This window comes from Choloepus didactylus, chromosome 20, assembly GCF_015220235.1.
Source record: "Choloepus didactylus isolate mChoDid1 chromosome 20, mChoDid1.pri, whole genome shotgun sequence".
In the NCBI taxonomy this organism is placed as follows: Eukaryota; Metazoa; Chordata; class Mammalia; order Pilosa; family Megalonychidae; genus Choloepus; species Choloepus didactylus.
Window position 1 is genome coordinate 23553101 of NC_051326.1, and position 18228 is coordinate 23571328.

The following is an 18228-nucleotide window of genomic DNA, read 5'->3' on the forward strand; positions in this document are numbered from 1 at the left end:
ACCCTGATGGATTGTGATAGCCTTCTCATCTCTGCTTAGGAATGAGGAGCAGGAATTAGAATTCATGTCCTCTGTCTGGTGGATAGGTTTCAGCAACTCTGCAAATACCCATTCCTTGGCAGGATTGTTGTTGTTGTTTGTAAGCTTCAGATGATTCTGCTATGCAGCCAGGACTGAGAACTGTTGTCCAGGAAGGCGTTGGCAAAAACGATGGGTTGCCATGAGAGGCCTGATTGCAGCCAGCTGTCCTACTCCAGCATTTTTAAGTAGTTCTCCCGGTGACTCTTAATGCAGCCTATTGGGTCTAGCATGGGATCCTTCCCAGCCCATCAAAGGATGACCAGACATTTGCTAATTGATGGGTATAGCCAAATTTAAACACACCTGTTGAATAAGTGGCGGGCCAATTTAGACATTGTAATGGGAACTAACCCTTTCCAGTGACTGGAATGCTTAAATACTCTTATCATAACACTCTTCTTGGTGTCAGGTTACCTGGAAAGCTGAATTCTTGATCAAAAGGTAGCGTGGTGAGCAAAGAATGCTTAGAATTTGAATGAGAAAAGTGAAACCATTTAAGTGGTAGGGATGGCTTACCTAAAACTTTGGAAAACTTCCATAGATTAACCCTACCCCACAACAGAGAACTTCACCCTAGAGACTGAATTGATCAGTGTTTTAAAGTAGTGCTACATACACTTTGGCAAAATTAATTTGAACCCCATTTTTCTGTGTTGATATCCTCATTCTGTTAATGTGTGTTATCTGTAGTTAGTCACTGATGCTTAGGAACTGAGAGATTCCCTGCCTTTGATGGGACCACCTCTTGTAGGAATGCCCCCACCCCTGCAGCCAGCCTGATGGACTTCACACTGCCACACAGCAATTCACCTTCCAGGTGAATCTTCCTAAGTCACCTATTACCTTAGCCCAGCACCCAAACTGACCCTTACTTACTTCTAACCTCTTTATGACTTACTGCATGCCATCCACACTGGTAATACTCTTTGTGGTTGATGGGACATAGTTTGACCTCTTTGTCTTCTCCTCTATTTGGAATTTCCTCTAATCTGCTTCCTCAAACCTCCCCACCCTTCTGTCCCCACCTATGTTCCCCTTTCTAGAGCTCTTCCTGACTGTCCCAGTCCTCTCCTCTGTGAACTCAGTACCTCTTATGTTTGGCTCTTGGCATATAATTTGGCTACTGACATTTCTTTCTGTTGTCATAACTTTGCAACTAGTTCATAAGCTGCTTAATAAGTGGAACTATATCTGATGCCTCTTTGTAACTCCAGCTCTTAGCAAAATGCCTTACACAGAAAATGTTCAGTGTTTGTTCATCAAGAGAAAAATAATGCCAGATATATTGTGAATTTCTATATAGCACACGTCTTTTTATCGTTCCTTTCAGATGGTAAAACTTTTGTTCAAAGGCATCTTTTTTTGAATAATTATTATTATTTATAGGACTTATGCCATTTAATATCCACAGCAACCTTATGAGATGATGTTATTAGCCCCATTTTAAACATAAGGAAACTGAGGCTTAGACAGACTGCTCAGGGCATCATCCCTGACACACAGGAAAGCCAGATCTGACACCTGATCTGTTCACTTCCAGGACTCACAGTCTTAACCTAGTACCAGACTTTCACTCCATTATGTACCCTCCCCAAAGCCATAATTGTTAGTTGAAGACAATAAGATTTGAAATCAAACTAACTAAAATTTATTTCATTGGGAGATGAGTATTATGATTAAACTGTTCTAAGTCCAGTTAAATGCTTATATTTTAAGAGCATCTTTAAAAATCTAGTTTAATGACTAGTGTGCAATGTTTTATACTCTCTCTCCCTAGGTTTATGCTTACTCAATTGAGCTTTAAATTTCAGTTGATTGCTATAGATCAGTGTTTTGCAAACTTCAGTTTGTGATTCATTAGTGGGTTGTAAAAAAATCAATTTAATTGGGTCATGCCTGGTGTTTTTTAAAAATTGAAATAGAATAGAATGGAAAATATCAGAATGAGTCACAGATAGTAAGGATAAATATTGTTTTGTGGAACTTTCATTTTCCTGTGTGTGTGTGTGTGTGTGTGTGTGTGTGTGTGTGTGTGTGCTGAATCACAATAAATAATATATTCCTTTCTATGGGATGTGGTCAAAATTTTTGAAAACCCTTTCTATAGACAACAGTACAAATCAATTCTCCATACCTGATTCTTATCCCATGGATTTTTCTATACTGGGATTTGGTTAATCTCAGATTAAAGCCTCGCTTAGTGGTTCTTGAATTTAAATGTGTTTTGGTATCATCTGCTTTTTAAAATTCAGATTCCTGAGATCCAGCCCCAGAAATTCGTAGTAAATAGGCCTGAGAACATAGAACAAGTCCCACATGGGGTGCTGTTGTGGGTGCTCTGTGTCTCACACTTTGAGAAACACTGACCCAAGTAGATATTTGTTCCAAGCTATGTATTAGGGAATTTTAAAAAATTCTGACTGGTAGATGAATTGGTACAATTGACATTTACTACACTGGCAATTCATCTTTGTTCAGTCAAGAGGATGCAAAGGCATCTTTCAGAGGGATTATCTCTGAGACTGAGGTGATAGAAATGAGAAAGTATGTAACAGTAAAAGAGGGTATTTTTTTGAGTGTGTGTGTTGGGGACCTGCCTTGCCATAGTATGTGTCAGTATTTTCATACTTCTTTTGGAGAAATGTATTTGGCAAGTACCCCCAGGAAGACTTTATGAGGACAACCCAGAATAAAATTTGGAGGAAAGATTTTGTTTTGTTGGTCTGAAATTTGAAAAGAAATGTTGTTTTGTTTATTTTTTTCTTAAGCAAAGAATTTTTAGATAAGAATCTTATTTGCTACTATGAAATAAACTATCAGGTGAATCCCTCCCAGGGCAGATAAGGAGTCCTGGGCCCTGGGTAGCTGAGGCAGGGGGAGGGCACCGCACAGGCTAAAGGCAGCCTTCCAGGCCTGTGGCTTTCTCACCCTGGCAGTTCCCCGAGAAGGGAATAAGCACAACTCTGCTCTGTGTGCCAACTGTTTATGGAGACCTGCCTGTATTTTGTGGCATTCTAAATTGTTCTTTGGAGGTTTTGAAGATGGCCTATAGATTAGATGATGGTTCTTGAGATAGAGTTAAATTTCCTGGGTGTGGTTACTTTACTGTGGCTGTAAAGGAGAGAGCCTTGGCTCTCGGGAGATACATGCTGATGTCTCTGAGGATGAAGTGTCAGGATGTCTGCAGCTGAATCTCAAAAGGTTCAGAGAGAGAGTGGGAAAGAGAGCAAATATGGCAAAATGTTAGCAGTTGGTGAATGTAGATGAATATGATAATAACTTTCCACCGTAAGAAACCAGAAGAAGAGTAAACTAAACCCAAAGCAGGAAGAAAGCAGGATATAATAAAGACAAAAGTAGAAATAAATGAAATAGAGAATAGAAATCAACAAAATCAAAAGGCAGTTCTTTGAAAAGATCAACATAATTAACGAATGTTAAGTTAGACAAAGAAAAAAGAGAGAAGACTCAAATTACTCGGGAATGAATGATGGGACATTACTAATGACCTTACAAAAATAAAAAGGATTATAAGGGAATACTATGAATAATTGTATGCCAACAAAATAGATAACCTAGGTGAAATGGACAAATTCCTACAAAAGGCACAAGCTATAAACTACTGAAGTTGACTCAAAAAGAAATAGAAAATTGGAGTAGACCTGTAACAAGTAAATAAATTACTAATCAAATAAATTAGTAATCAAAAAACTTCTCATAAAGAAAAGCCCGTGCCCAGATATCTTCACTGGTGAGTTCTGCCAAAGGTTTAAAGAATTAACACCAATTCTTCTCTAACTCTTCACAAATACTAGTTCTTCACCAAAAATGGAAGAGGGAACACGTCTCAACTCATTCTATGGGACTAGTATTACCCTGATACGTAAACTAAAGACATCCCAATAAAGCAAAACTACTTTTGTCAAAAGCATGTGTGCACCACATCTTATCTTTGGAGGCTGTTCTCCCTAATCAAACGGTGCCTTGTGTTCCTTATCTGTCCCCTGCAGCATCTAGCTAGGCACATTTTCACTCCATGGAACTGACTTGATATGCTGCTGTGTAGTGACTTATTTAATACCCAAAGGAACACCATGTGTTGAGTCCCCACGATGTGCTAGATACCATGCAGGGTAGCTCTCCCCTGGCCTTGTGAGAGGAGATCCAGTCACTGGTGCATGTGGGAGCCCCATGCAGGGAAGGGTAAGCACCTGCCGTGCCGGGGTGGACATCAAGAAAGGAGCTTGGGATGAATTGTATGCACAGGCTTTGCAGGGCCAGGAGGAGCTGCATGTGCCTGAGCAAAGTCTGAGAATTGAGGCCACCTGAAGGGATCCAGAAGAGAGAGAGAGAGGAAGGATTGTCCTCCTGGAGGGTGGCAGCCTTGAAGCCACTGTCTACGTCCTTTAATTGTCGTCCTCCAACCAGGACACTGGTTCTGCTTTCCTGGTTGAGGGTGGGAATGGGGTGAAGAGTCACTGATGCGGATGGAAGCTTTGCTTTCTCATTGGCCCTATTGAAAACATCACATTGCCCTGTAGCAAAGACATGCAAGGGTTCCCTGGTGCTCAGATTGTTGCCACCACCCATTTTTTTGAGAAAACTCCATGGCAGAGCCTCATGCCACACTTTTGCATCTCGTTATTTCTCTGTGCATTAGCAAATTTGTTTGGTTCCTGCCAAAGTTATGTTTGATGCCACCATTTAAAGGAAAACAAAACAAAACAAAACAAAACAAAACCGAAATCTGTGTATACAGTGACAAAGAAAAGGCAATCCAAGCATTTAGCCTGGAAAGTGGTGAACTCTTACGAGCCGAGGCCTGTATCGCAATCCCTCTGAAGTCCACAGCCCATCTAGTAGCTCTTAATGGATGGTACCTCGTTTCCATACTAAATATTAGAGCCAATGGAAAAACAAAGCTAAATCCCCAAAGAAACTTGCTGAAACAAGGTTATAGAAGCAGGCCTGGATAAGCTCAGAATCTAGAAAATTCTAAATAGTTTAAAGTGCCTACTATGACAGGCTGAGAAGAGGTTTGGTTTTCAGTTATTCACTGTATTCAAATTTCATCAATAAGTAGAACTCATAAGTGATTCCAGTATTTAGAGCTGTAAAATTTAAAGTTATGCATTGGTTATCTTACTAGTTTATCTCTAAATTTTGTTAAGGTTATTTTCATTGCTGTTTTTTGTTTTTTCAAATAAAGGGCTATTGTGGGAAGTATCACATTAAGAGAATTTCCTTGCAATTGTGGGAAGAGGTCTGTCTTAGAATAAATCATATTATATGGCAAAGCCCTTTATCATTTTTAACTCAGCAGTTCTGGAAAATGCTAGTCAATTAGTGAAATTAAATCTCCAGTAGAAACTGAAGCCTTCTCAGGTCATCATAACCTCTATAAAGACTTTGTAACTTGGAAAAGTCTTCAGGCACCAGATTTATTTTATAAAAGAAAAGAATTGAGTGGGAAATTTACGATTTTCATCAGTCAGTAATATAATTCTGGAAGAAAAGAAGAAGAAATAATTATGAGTAAATCATGTGGTCTGTTAGAACTGCATATTCAAATTCATAACAGGAGAGTACATGGCACGGAATATAGTGCCCGGAGTCTACCATGGTGTGCCAGTTTGGATATATTATGTCCCCCCAGAAAAAGCCATGATCTTTTAATCCTATCTTGTGGGATATTGGGATTAGGTTGTTTCCAGGGAGATGTTACCCACCAAACTGTGAGTGATACCTTTGGTTAGGGTATGATCTCTGATTGAATGTTTCCATGGAGGTATGGCCCCATCCATTCAGCGTAGGCCTTGATTAGTTCACTGGAGCCGTATAAAAGCTCAGACAGAAGGAGCTCATAGCTAGCTGCAGCTGAGAGACAAATTTTGAAGTTGGCTTTTGGAAGCTGACACTGACATTTTGGAGAACGCTATTTTGAAATGCAACCTGGGAGCAAGCAGACGCTGGCCACGTACCTTCCCAGCTAACAGAAGTTTTCCGGACGCCATTGGTCATCGTTCATTGAAGTTCTATTGTTGATTCCTTACCTTGGACACTTTATGGCCTTAAGACTGTAACTGTGTAACCCAATAAACCCCCTTTATAAAAGCCAATCCATTTCTGGTGTTTTGCATAATGGCAGCATTAGCAAACCGGAACACATGGTAAGTGCCCTTTCCTTATGATGCTGATACTTGAGGCATGGCCCTTTCTTTGTACAGGTAAATTAAATATTTTGCACCAGATTGCATCTTTTCCTTTTCCACAGCTCTCTATCTTCAGTATTATTTACATACTTGCCATATTCTTAAAATCCTGAGTTTGTGCCAGTCTCTCAGAATCCTCTGGTCGGTGCTTCCTCCTGATATGGGGAATGAGGTTTTACGAAGGGTGGGGGCTTCTCTGGTGCCCCACTGAGGGGGCTGCAGCCTTCTTGGGAAGGATGCGGGGTCTCCAGGCAGCGTCCTCAATCAGTGGTGGATCTGAAATACACCTCGGTGTTTTCCTTTTATTCATCTCTTGATTCATCCGCTATTTGTGGATCATCCACTGTGTCCCTCTGTGTCCCAGTTACTGGCACAGTGTCAGGGAATCTTGAAAGAGGAAAAAGGAAAGTAAGGTGCTCCCTGCCCAGAGCCTGGCAGATTAGCGTGCTCATGTCTGTACAAGCAAAGGCACAAGAAGGCACCAGGACCCATGGGAGGACAGAGGCAGGACTAGATAAAATCCCCAGGCACTCGGAGAGAGCAGTTCAGTTTGCAGCGAAGCCTGAGAGGGGTCTTGAAGAATGAGTGAGGTTTTTCCCGTGAAGCAATGGAGAAAGCATCATTCTGGGGAAGGGAACACTGAGGAGAGGCAGGAGGCCCAGCCCTGTCTGCGCCCTGAGACTGAGTCCATTGTTGAGCTGCTGTCCTGTCTTGTCACTGTGTGTAGGGAGAACAAAGAGGAGGTAACAGGGCCCCTGCTTGCTACCTTGTCTGTGTCTGAGGCCATGGCCATGTGGTCGTGTTGTGCACATTCCCAAGCCCACAACCTCCAGACCCCAATGGAGGCGCATCAGCTTTTCGAGTTGAAATGTGCCTTTGGTTTTGCATGGCTTCGCTGCCTATTAATACCCTTTTGAGCAGGGTGCTCTGTGGATGGAGTGATCGAGTCCTTCTGCCCAACCAGCAGCATTTCTGAGTGTAGACTTGAGCGCGTAGCAGGGGAAATGACAGGTTATCTCGCTGAAGCCAATGTCCCTTCATCCCATTGCATCCTCTTTTCTGGAGCCCACATGGCTGGTGCTGGTAAGTTTGGGGTTATCCTGAGATAGGGAGGGTGTCCCACTTCCAGGCCCAGCAGGGAAAAAGCTGGAGGAACGTTGTCCTGATTCATTTTCTAGTGTTTCCAGCTCAGCCCTCTTGCTTAGTAGAGAGCTTCCTGATGGCAAGCGAGGAGAATGAGGAGTTTCTCCAGTTTTCTGGTTAATTAAAAGAAAGGTTGGGTTGAGTAATCAGAAGGAATAGCACCATTATCCATCCACAGACAGACTCATCGCTGAGCTCAAAGCCCTGACAGCCATACCAGGAAACAAAGTTAGCATCCCAGGCCTTCTCCGGACCTGTGACTAGTCCGGGGTGCTTCCTAGGCTGGCAAGGGCTCTGTCCCCACCCTGCTTGTTGTGTCAGGGCTTCAGAGAGGAGCGATTGCTTACGCAGGCTGCCAGGCCAGAAGAAATGAAGCACGTTGCCTTCTGGCCAGTGTTGACGGGGTTGGAGGAGGAAGTCAGGCTGAGCTGGATCCAGATGCAGTTCTGTGTGGGTGCTTGTCACAGCCCAAGAGGGCCTTGCCAGTCCAGAGGCCAAAGAAGACCATGAGCATTTTCTGATACATGAACTTTTATTCAGGGCTTACTTACAGGGTGAGAAGTCGTGGAGAGATCATGACGGCTCTCTCAGGCCAGGCAGACATCATGTTCACAGAGAAGAGGACCGAGCAATACAAAAAGGGCAGAAAGCCTTTTATAGGGTTTAAGACAAAGGCCTTCCTAAGGGTGGGGAGAACATAGATGCAGGAACAGGTTACTTTGACCTGGGGGGTGGTGCAGGAAGGACTAGAATAGCACTTGAATAATTACATTTTGCTCTTTTTGTGAGACTAAGAGCCTCTCACTTCCTGCCTGCTTGCATAAAGTTACATTTTAAGGTCAATTTACCCTTTTTCTCTTTACTGGTTTAGAAAGACAATAGGTTTAACATTTAGCTGCTTAGGTCATGCAGACTGCTGTGCACCAAAGATTTGCAGCCCTGTTTTGCTCAGGCCACGGGTTGCCACAGTGCTCGGAGGAGGCATGGAGAAGCACAGACTGCTGGTGCTGTGCTTGCACTGCCCCTGGGTAAACTGTACATGGACCAAAGCTGCTTCCTTGGCTTTCTCTGTGGCCTGTGGACATGCTGGACAGTAGGTTTGAAATGCAGATTCAGATTGGGTAGTGCCTTGGATATCCATCCTTTTAGAGTTTGTTTGCAGAGAAAATGGAAGGAAGCAAATTGCCATGTACAGAGGGTTCCCCAGCATCCATTTCCCTGAGTTCTCTTTCTCTAGAGGCAATACATCAAGGCATTAAGGTTGGCGTTTGAAGACTTTTTTTTTTTTTTTTACAAAAGTTCTTCCAAATTAAGGTCATTTCAAACTTAGATACAGTAACAGCTGAGCTCTCCCCACCTTTTCTTCCAGTAACTGTGACTGGCAGGCAAACCCAGCACCAAACCCCTCAGTCCCCTGCTAGGACGGAACAGAGAAGCACAGTGTTTATTGGCAACAGCTCAAACTAGGGTTGGTAGGGAATTTTTGTATAGAACAAATTAGATTAGCTTATGTCCTGGGTAACCACATACCCCAAATTGCCACTCTCCCGTGTAAATTTTAGCACTCAGCTGTCTCAGTTCCTTTCGCTCAGCACTTATTCACTCCCTGGCTTGTCATAGCTTTAATACTGTTATCTCAATTTCTAATGCTGCCTTGTGTTCTTACTTAAATATTCGACATGACTTAACACCTGTAAATATTTGACATCGGTACTCAAATGGACTGTAGACTGCTTGAGAGAAAGCGTCAATTCCTTTAACACAATATATTGAGGAACTATGTTCTTTTTCTCTGGGAGAAAAGTTGCTTGCTGTTGTTCAAATATAAAGCACTTTTATATTTGAAATCTCTGATGATAGATCCTGGCAAACCTTTTGAATATGAGTTTCCCCACCCACGTGGTCAAAGACTTGCCCATTCACTGGACTTTGGGAATGCCAGTCGTCCCTGCTCTGCAGAATAGCCAACAGATATCCCTGCAGTCTGGGAGGCCCCACTGGGTAAGGACTTTAAAACAAAAGGAGAAACAGACCTGCTGCTGGCTGTGAGAGAAAGCTGCTACAATTAAGGTGGGCCCTGGGATGGGGCTGGGGTGGAGGTGGAGTAACTGTAGACCTGGCTGGAGATTCACAGGTAAAAAAAATTCAAACATCTCCCAGCAGTAAAATTTCCCTAAAAACTGACAAAATAGATTGAGCTGGGGCTATGGAAACCTCCGGGAGATATGAAGATGACTGCAAAGGCCTCACACCACTCAAACATCTTTGAAGACAGTGGGTTGCACCTTCCTTAACTACGTCAGATCTAATCCTGAAAAGACTTTGGAAACTGTGAACTGGGTCCACCTACCCCCATCCCCACCCCCCCAAAAAAGATTCAAGATACGTTTCTAAAAGAGGAGGAGAATCCCTCCAAATGAAGAGTAGAGCCAAAATGAATGCAGAATCGTAGACTAATTGAACTTACACATTTGAGCTCTATAACTACCTGCTCTTTTACAGGGAGAAAACTTGAGACCAGAGAGGTGAAATAACTTGCCCCAAGTAAATTAGAGGCAGAGCTGGGGTGAGAATTGTGCTTTCATCACAAACATCCACTGAATGGGGGCCGGGCACTGTTCTAGGCCCTGGATCCAGGCTTCCTGACTCGTAGTCCAGTGCTCTCCCCAGCACGATGCCTCTACCTTCATTTAATCTGAAAAGTGTGTCTGCATCAACACTCACCCAGACAAGGTTGGACCCACAGATTCCCGAAGCACAAAACCAAACTCTGTTTCAGATATCAAAGAAGATGACAGGTTAAGCAAGGGGAGCAGAACTAGCTCCACTGATTAAATCACCCTACCCAAGTACAACTTAGGGTTTTATATATTTGTGTTGACCTTTACCTAAGATAGTTATTTGGAATACAAACTTTTAAAAAAGGGAATGGGTTTCTGTACTCATTCTGAATATACCAAGACGAAAAGCTGGGGAATAAGGATAGGCTTGGTGTTGGAGGGAAGTATGGAGTGTGGGAGGAGCTGAAGCCTTTATGAAAAGAAGAGTCGGAACAGCAGGATAGAGGGGAGGGTGGTTTAACAAACGCCAGGCCCCTGTGCAAGCAAAATGTGTGGGCCAGAATAGGACTAAAAGTGGTTTTCTGGCTGTGTTTGGTAGAAGACTGTATCCCTGTCCTACCAGGTATTGAATGAGTTTCTGGAACTTTTGCTCAAGACATGCCTCATTTCAGATGGTTCTGCTATTCCTGGGATAGAATAGCAAACCCTAGAAACTTCTTGACTTTACTCCCACAAGTCTGGAAATCCTTGCCTTTTCTAAGAGCAATACCTGATGCTTACTTAGTGCTTTATACCCTTGACAATCAATTTTCTAACTAATTACTCTGAGAAATAGTTTATAAAGGTATTATTCCCATTTTGCAGATGAGGCAACTGAGATTCAGGGAGATTAATGGGCTTGCCGAGATCATAGAGCTCATCTGTAGGAGAGCCAGGTCTGAGAGTCCTAGTCTTCTGGCTCCTACCCTGCTATGCTGCTTTATCTGAGGGTGGGGAAGGAATCCAGCTTAAATCTGCTTTGGGATAGATATACATCAAGAGCATTTTGCCTGGCTCCTGGATTTGTATACAGATGAGAAGATATTAGGTGGGTCTATTCCAATGTAATCTTATTTCCTTGGCTCCATGGTTTTGTTTGGGTGGTGCAAGAAGCATAGATATTTCCCTCTGTTGTGTTGAATTAGTCTCATTGGTTATGTTTTCTCCATCACAGAGGAAATTCATTGTCAATTCAATTTCCAATGTGGAGAAATTGCCAGAGAAACAAGAAATAAGTTGGTGTTAGAACTTCACTTTTAATCCCAAGCAGGGTCCATGTCTTTGGGTCCCAGTGCCCTCAGAGTTACTAAAGAACTGTGGCAAAATGTGGATGGTCACTGGTCACTTCTTTCCCAGAGGATTGCTGTAGTCTGTGACAGATGGGTGCATGGGCAACTGTGTCTGATCTTCCCTTTTAGAGCTGCCAACTTCCGGAACTTCACCTTCATCCAACTGAACGGAGAATTTTCTCGGGGAAAGGGGCTTGATGTCGGTGCCCGCTTCTGGAAGGGAAGCAATGTCCTTCTCTTTTTCTGTGACGTTGACATCTACTTCACTGCTGAATTCCTCAACACGTGCAGGCTGAATACACAGCCAGGTAGGGGTCCATGGGGTCACCTCCCCCTGTCTCTCCTCGGGTGGCACCGGCTTTCCCACACTCACGCGTCATTCTCTTCACAGTTCATGCTCAAGTCCTACTTCTAGGATAGCTTTATGTTACCTCAATGGCAAAGAAAAGGAAAATCGTCTGGTTTGCTTTCCTTCTTTGGATCTGCCAGCCACCATAGTTCTGGGACGCTTTGTCCCAAGTTCCTACTTTTGACGCCTTTCCCACTTCCGAAGGGGAGGCGTGCTTTAGCCAACATCCAGAGGAGAAAGTGTGGTAATGCGGACCCGGACAAGCTGCCCTGATCTCAAAGGAGGAAGGGCTGCGAGAAGAAGGAACCCACAATATGGCAATTATTTTCATAGAGTTTCCTAGGCAGGGCTGATTCTCCGCTGGCAGTATCAGTTGTTCAAATATCGAAATTCTTCTATATAAATTGGTAGAAAGCCACTGCCCCCGTCTCCTTAAGTCTACTCCTGACCCCTCCCGAACAACTCTTCAGGCCCCCCACCCCCAATCCAGAAATTAAAGGGTTCATGTCTGGCATGGCCGGGGGCACCCAGGACTCTTACCCCAACTTCCATTGGTTGATGTCCAGTTCCAGAACCATTGACGTTAATATTTTGAATATTACTCCTGTGTTTGGTGGGGGCAGAAAAATTTGAGAGTCCATCTGGCTTATCTGGTGCAGAACTTCTAAGAGATTTAGTCCGTTCCTGAGAGGACAGCCTCCTTTAGAGTTGAGTAAAGGGAAGGTGAAAAGATGCAAAAGATCCCGCATGCAAAGATCTGGGATGTTTCAGAGGGTCGAATATAAATGAACAAAATTAATAGTTGTATCTGTGGCTTTAAGTGAGCATTTGTTTTCTGGTTTGCAGGGAAGAAGGTATTTTATCCTGTCCTCTTCAGTCAGTACAACCCCGGCATTATCTACGGCCATCACGATTCAGTCCCTCCCTTAGAGCAGCAGCTGGTGAGTAATTGCCCTGTAGATGCCTTTGTGTGGCTCTGTTCCATGCCTTTCATTACCAGGGGTGCCTGGCCGTGAGTAAAGGTGAGTGGACATCTGTGGGCTGATTCCCTTAGTAGTTTTTAAGTTTTGCAGACGCTATGGCCTTTGCTCCCGGTGCCTTGTTGATTAAAAGTGCTTGCAATATTTAAAAGTAGAAAATAAGTAGGAACAGTGCTATACATAAAGGTAATTTCACACCTGCATAGTTTTCTTCTATGGTTTTTGAAAACTAGAATTATTGCGTTGTGAATGCAGCATGTTTTCTCTTTGTTATTCTTAAATCCTACAGGATAAGAGAGGTGAGATTGCTGTTCCTGTTTTATGGATGGAAAATTTAAGTCGGAAAGGGGTGGCTCACCCCAGGGCATGCGAGAGTCAGTGGAGGAACAAGTACCAGATTTAGCTTCCTGGGCTTTGGCTGTCAGTGTCCTTGCCATCACGGCCCAATCCCCGCCATCTCACAGTGGGGGGCTTGGGGTGGGCATTGGCATCAGAGTTGTCACCAGCAAGGTGGCTTTCAAAAAAATACTGGAGGAACTTCTCTGCTAAGATTCTGGTTGCATAAGTAATGGGATAATGGAAACACATTCTGTAGAGAAGCAGTGCAGGGAACAGAATAAGGTGAGTGGAAGAGGATCTCCATACCACGTGTAGGCATGCCCCTCTGAGGATGTAAACGTTCCATTGTTTTTGGTAACATCTACAGAGCGAAGAATGGACCCTCCTCCAACCCCCAAACTGGGCTGTGATCTTTTCCTGTAGGGACACGAACTGGGTTTGCATAAAGCTGTGTTCCTTCCCATTCAGCTCTCAGGGTGAAAGAAGGAAATCTGCTTCCTGTAGTAAAAACGTAATAGGATCCAGTCTTACGTGCTTCCATGCAATGGGAGAGTAAACTAACTTTCATTGTAAACACAGGTTCTGTGAAATTCTGAGGGACTTGTTTTCTGTATGCTAGCCACCAGAACCAGCAAACCTATTTTCTCCATCCACATTCTGTGTCTCCCCTAATTAAACTCTGGGAGCTAATGTAATGACCTTTTCCAGAAAGTTTCAGCCTTGGGTTCCTTCAGTTTGGATGGGGTTTATTCCTGGCCCATGTCCTCATGGACTCAAGGACTCAAGCCCTTGTGGGCTCATCCAGACAGTGTATGTACAGCGCAGACAGCTCCCTCCACTCCCAGCGGAAAGCTAATACCACTGATGTACTGATACCTGTTTATGTAGAGTTCATGTATCTGCATTTATATATAAAAAGAATAAGATTTTTTTCACTCCCCAAGAACCAATTTTCATTCCCTTAGGGGCATTATTGTCCCACTGAGACAGAAATTTCTTATTTCCTTTCCTTAAAGTTCTAAGCTTATAAAAGGGTTGGAGGGGAAAATGGGATATGGGATTTATTTTATTTCAACCAATCAGGACAGAAGTTCTTTGGGTTTTAAATAAAATGCTGTTTATATTTGACATTCAATGTGAGTAATGTTTCCATTTCAAACTCATAAAGACCTTATTTGCTTGCAAGAGATTCTTTCTGCAATTTAAAAGTTTTATCCCTTTATTATGATTCCTGCAGGGATGCAAGTGCAGAGGGAAACTAGAGGCATGACACAGTCAATAAGGCTTCTCATGTCCTACAGAATCAGTGATAAAGTCAGAAGCAGAACTCAGATTCCTTGTGTTCAGTGCTAGAGCCTTCAGATCATCCCGCTACCTTTGACATTTTCTTCCAAATACAATTTTGACCTTTCCTAGAGCAAATAAGTCTGATATTTTAGATTCTGATATTTGAGACCATTTAGTCAGGGAAAACACAGTTCTCCTCTCTGAGATGATTGGTTCCGACAGAGAGAGAGAGCGAGAGAGAGAGGGAGAAAGAGAGAGAGAGAGAAAGAGAGAGAATGATTATCTTTCTTTACTGAATGAACCATCTTTTGAGTGCTTGCAGAGCACTAGTCTGGATGTTATTGGAGGAGGCAGAAGAACTGAAATAATAGTTTGTGTACCTAGAAGTGACTTGTGAGATCATTTCATTCACTCTTCTTTGTATAGAGGTAGAATGACTTGCCCAAGATCCCACAGCCAGTTCATGGCAGAGTTGACACTAAAACCAGAGTTTCCTTACTCCAGTGCAGGAGAAATAGATTTGCTTAGGCTCTAGACAAGAGCTCAAGTATAAAGGAAATAATCTGGCAAAAATTCCAAAGCAGACCACGGCATTATAGAAATTAATAAAATAGAGCTAGAAATATACAGGTATTGTGATGATATAAAACAGAAAGTAATGATTAGAGATGGGTAAGTTAGGAAAGACTTCTTACCAAGGGTACATTTTGGTTTATGATGCCCACCAGAGTGACCTCTTGACTCCAATTGGAATCTCTGAGCCACTGAAACTTTATTTCATTTCATTTCACACCGCCCTTTTGGTCAAGAACATGTTCTCAGTCCCACGATGTCAGGGCCAGATTCATCCCTGGGAGTCATATCCTGCATTGCCAGGGAGATTTACACCCCTGGGAGTCAGGTCCTACGTAGAGGGGAGGGCGGTGAGTTCACCTGCCGAGTTGGCCTAGTTAGAGAGAGAGGGGTCATGTCTGAGCAACAAAGAGGCTCTCTGGGGGAGACTCTTAGGCACAATTATAAGCAGGTTTAGCCTCTCGTTTCCTGCAGTTTGTTTTTATTTATTCAACAAGCACACACTCACTGAGTACAAAAAATAGTAACAGATTATTATTATTATTAGTTTGGTATAGATAAATAACATAAATAAATAATAACAGAGCCTTTCTATAAGCCACCACTGTGCCCGCATTATCTCCTCTAATACTCATTAAAGTGGAGAGGCACAATTATTCTCCTTTACAGATGAGAAATCTGAGGCTGCTGGGGGGCAGGGGCGGAAACCCCCATCCCTCAAAATGGGACTGAGACAGGCCCAGGATGCAGAGGCAGGAGAGGCATCCTTTGGCTTTAAAGTGTTTACAGGAAGGCAGGGAGTCTAGTTTTAGGCTCCAGGTTCCTAGCAGAGAGGGAATCTGAGCAATTTCTTGTCCAGCCTGATACCCTTTGGAAGACATATATATATATTTATGGAAGACATATATATATATATATATATATATATATATATTTATGTTTATCACTGCACAAATATATATATATTTGTGCAGTGATAAAAGAGAACTTGTAGAAAAATATAGAATAATACAAATCTGGGAGGGGATGGCATTTGAGTCCATCCTGTGCACAAAGCTGGCCCTGCTTATGGGCGTTTCTGCTGAATGGGAGGCTGGTCAGACACAGCCTCGGTTCTTGGGAGATTCTCTTTGATTTAGAGGAAATGCTCTGCCTGAGTATTTGTTATCTATTTTATTTTAGGGCCCAGATTGCTTCATGGGCAGTTGTCCAAGTCAGCACCATTAAACCAAAGAGGCGCTCACGGCTTTCCCAGCTCCCTGTGCAGCTGCAGAGCGGCCACCTTCCCACAACTTTGGGGAGAGATGCTGACTTGTGCTTTGTGCTTTGGTCCTAATAGAAAAGAATTACTCCTGTCACGTGAATCGCCCACAGAGCTGCGGCTCTGGAAACTTCCTGTGGGAGAGCAGGCCTGACAACTGTCCTTTTGTGGTGTATCCGTGCTCTGCAGTCTCTGCTGAGATGAAGGTGGGGAGGGAAAGGGTGCTGCAGAGTGGAGAGGAGGCCAGCTGGTGGAAGAAGTTTTAAAAAATGGGGATAGCACTTGAAAACATAATAGTGAAATTCAGGGCAGGAGGAGATGCTTTTCTTTTAAAGTATAGCCTTTATCTTAGGGTTTCTTTCTCCTCATTTATAGCCAGACATCATGGGTGCAGATGCTGAATGGCATATCTTTTTAACCTTTGAATGGAACAATCAAGCTCCTTATGCCTGGGGCAAAGTTTCTAAGCAGCCACGCCTTCTGGCCTTCTACGTTAGACTCCAGGAGGTAAAAACATTTTTTTTCTGTTGGTCCAGAGCCACACAATTCTGGGAGTTTTTATCTCTGAAATTCCTGAGCCTTCTCTGAACCACTGGCTAACAAGTATCCCCAGGTTGAAACATGTCTATTTCAGTGGCTTAGAGCCATCTCTGACTTAGGACTGCTCCTCATTCATTCATAGAAGTGTCTATGGAGTGTTTGCTGTGTGCTGGACAGCGTTCTGGGTGCTGGAGATACAGCCACGAAGCAGACCAAGTCCCTACCTCACTGAACTCACATTCACCAGTGGTGGTGGGTGAAGGCAATCAACACAGAGAAACAAATGCATCAACAAGATAATTTCAAAGAGTGAAAAGTGTCATAGAGAAAATAAAACAGGGTGATGGTGAAGAGTGACATGATGAGGGGAGGGTTTGCTGACTCTGGCTCAGAGGGTCAGGACACCACTCTGAGGAAGTGACATTGAAGCAGAGTTGAGTGGTGAGTAGGGATGTCCAGATCTGGGAAAGAGTGACCCAGGCGAGGAGACCTGCAAGTCCCAGACCTTGGAGACTTGTGAGTCTGGAGAGCCCGAGGGGCGGAAAGAAATGCTGTGTGGCTGGAGCACAGCAAATGAAGGTAAATGAGGGGGAGAGTGGTAGGTGATAAAATGGGAAAAGCAGGTGGTGGCCAGACCACGTAGGACCTTGGTAAGCTAGAGGTTTCCTGGTGCATTGGGAATCCACAGTAGAGCGTTAAACAGGAGGATGGTGTGATCTGATGCACATATGAGCGTGTTCATTCTGCATAAGCTGCTCAGAGGGCACTGCTCTGGTTAGTGATCCACAGCTGTAGGTGGTAAAACCTCTACTGTGTGAACTCCATCTTGTCTGAAATTATATGCTGTGGACACAACAAAATCCTTTTCCACAAAGTGCTAAATTTCAATGAGCTCTTCAGATAGTACCTTTTCATGGCTTGCCGACTTTAAAGCCAACTTTAATAAATGTTTCTATAGCTCATTCCTGCGCTTGTAATTCAGTACGTCTCCAACACACTGTCTCAGGTGAGGTTCACCGTTTGACCTTGTCGGGTGCTACTTCAGCTCGAACCAGGGCTTTTGGGCTGGGCACCTCTTGCAGTCCCTCTTGTCTTTCTTCCCAAACGCTGACTGATTGCATTTCTTGTTTGGAGCATTTGCTTTTAAATTCCATATAGACTTCAGCCAAATATTTGAAGTTAGGATATTGCCACTTCTCTTTGACTCACTTTTTACCCAGATGCTCAGAGGACTTGTCCTGAAATGAAAAGCAGGAGGGATGTTAGGCCGTTCACTGCAACAGAAATGATGTACCTGCTATGACAGTGATTTTTTTAAAAAACGACTCCACAGATATTTTTCCAGAGTTTCCTACCCTTCAAAGTCTTTCCAGTTGATACTAATAAAATTGTCTTGTCCTGTGGGAGATACTGTATAACAGCCCTTTGTTCTGAACTAAAAATGGAGAACATCTGCTAGGGACAACTTAAACCAACAGAAACCTTCTTAATATTTGTTTTCTTCTGGCAGTCCTGATGTGTGTTAACAGTAATATAAGTTTTATCGATGGGTAAAGTGTGAAAATGAAATGGCT

General features: G+C 43.3%; 1 protein-coding gene across 11 annotated transcripts in view; it reads left to right on the plus strand.

Annotated features, from left to right (window-relative positions):
* CSGALNACT1 (chondroitin sulfate N-acetylgalactosaminyltransferase 1) overlaps nt 1-18228 on the plus strand; it is a 369285-nt gene that overhangs the window by 342219 nt on the left and 8838 nt on the right. For all 11 annotated transcript variants that reach the window (XM_037812685.1, XM_037812686.1, XM_037812683.1 and 8 more), the window contains 2 exons: nt 11455-11633; nt 12521-12615. In XM_037812685.1, coding sequence (XP_037668613.1) covers nt 11455-11633; nt 12521-12615 — 274 coding nt within the window. The remainder of the gene's footprint in view (nt 1-11454; nt 11634-12520; nt 12616-18228) is intronic.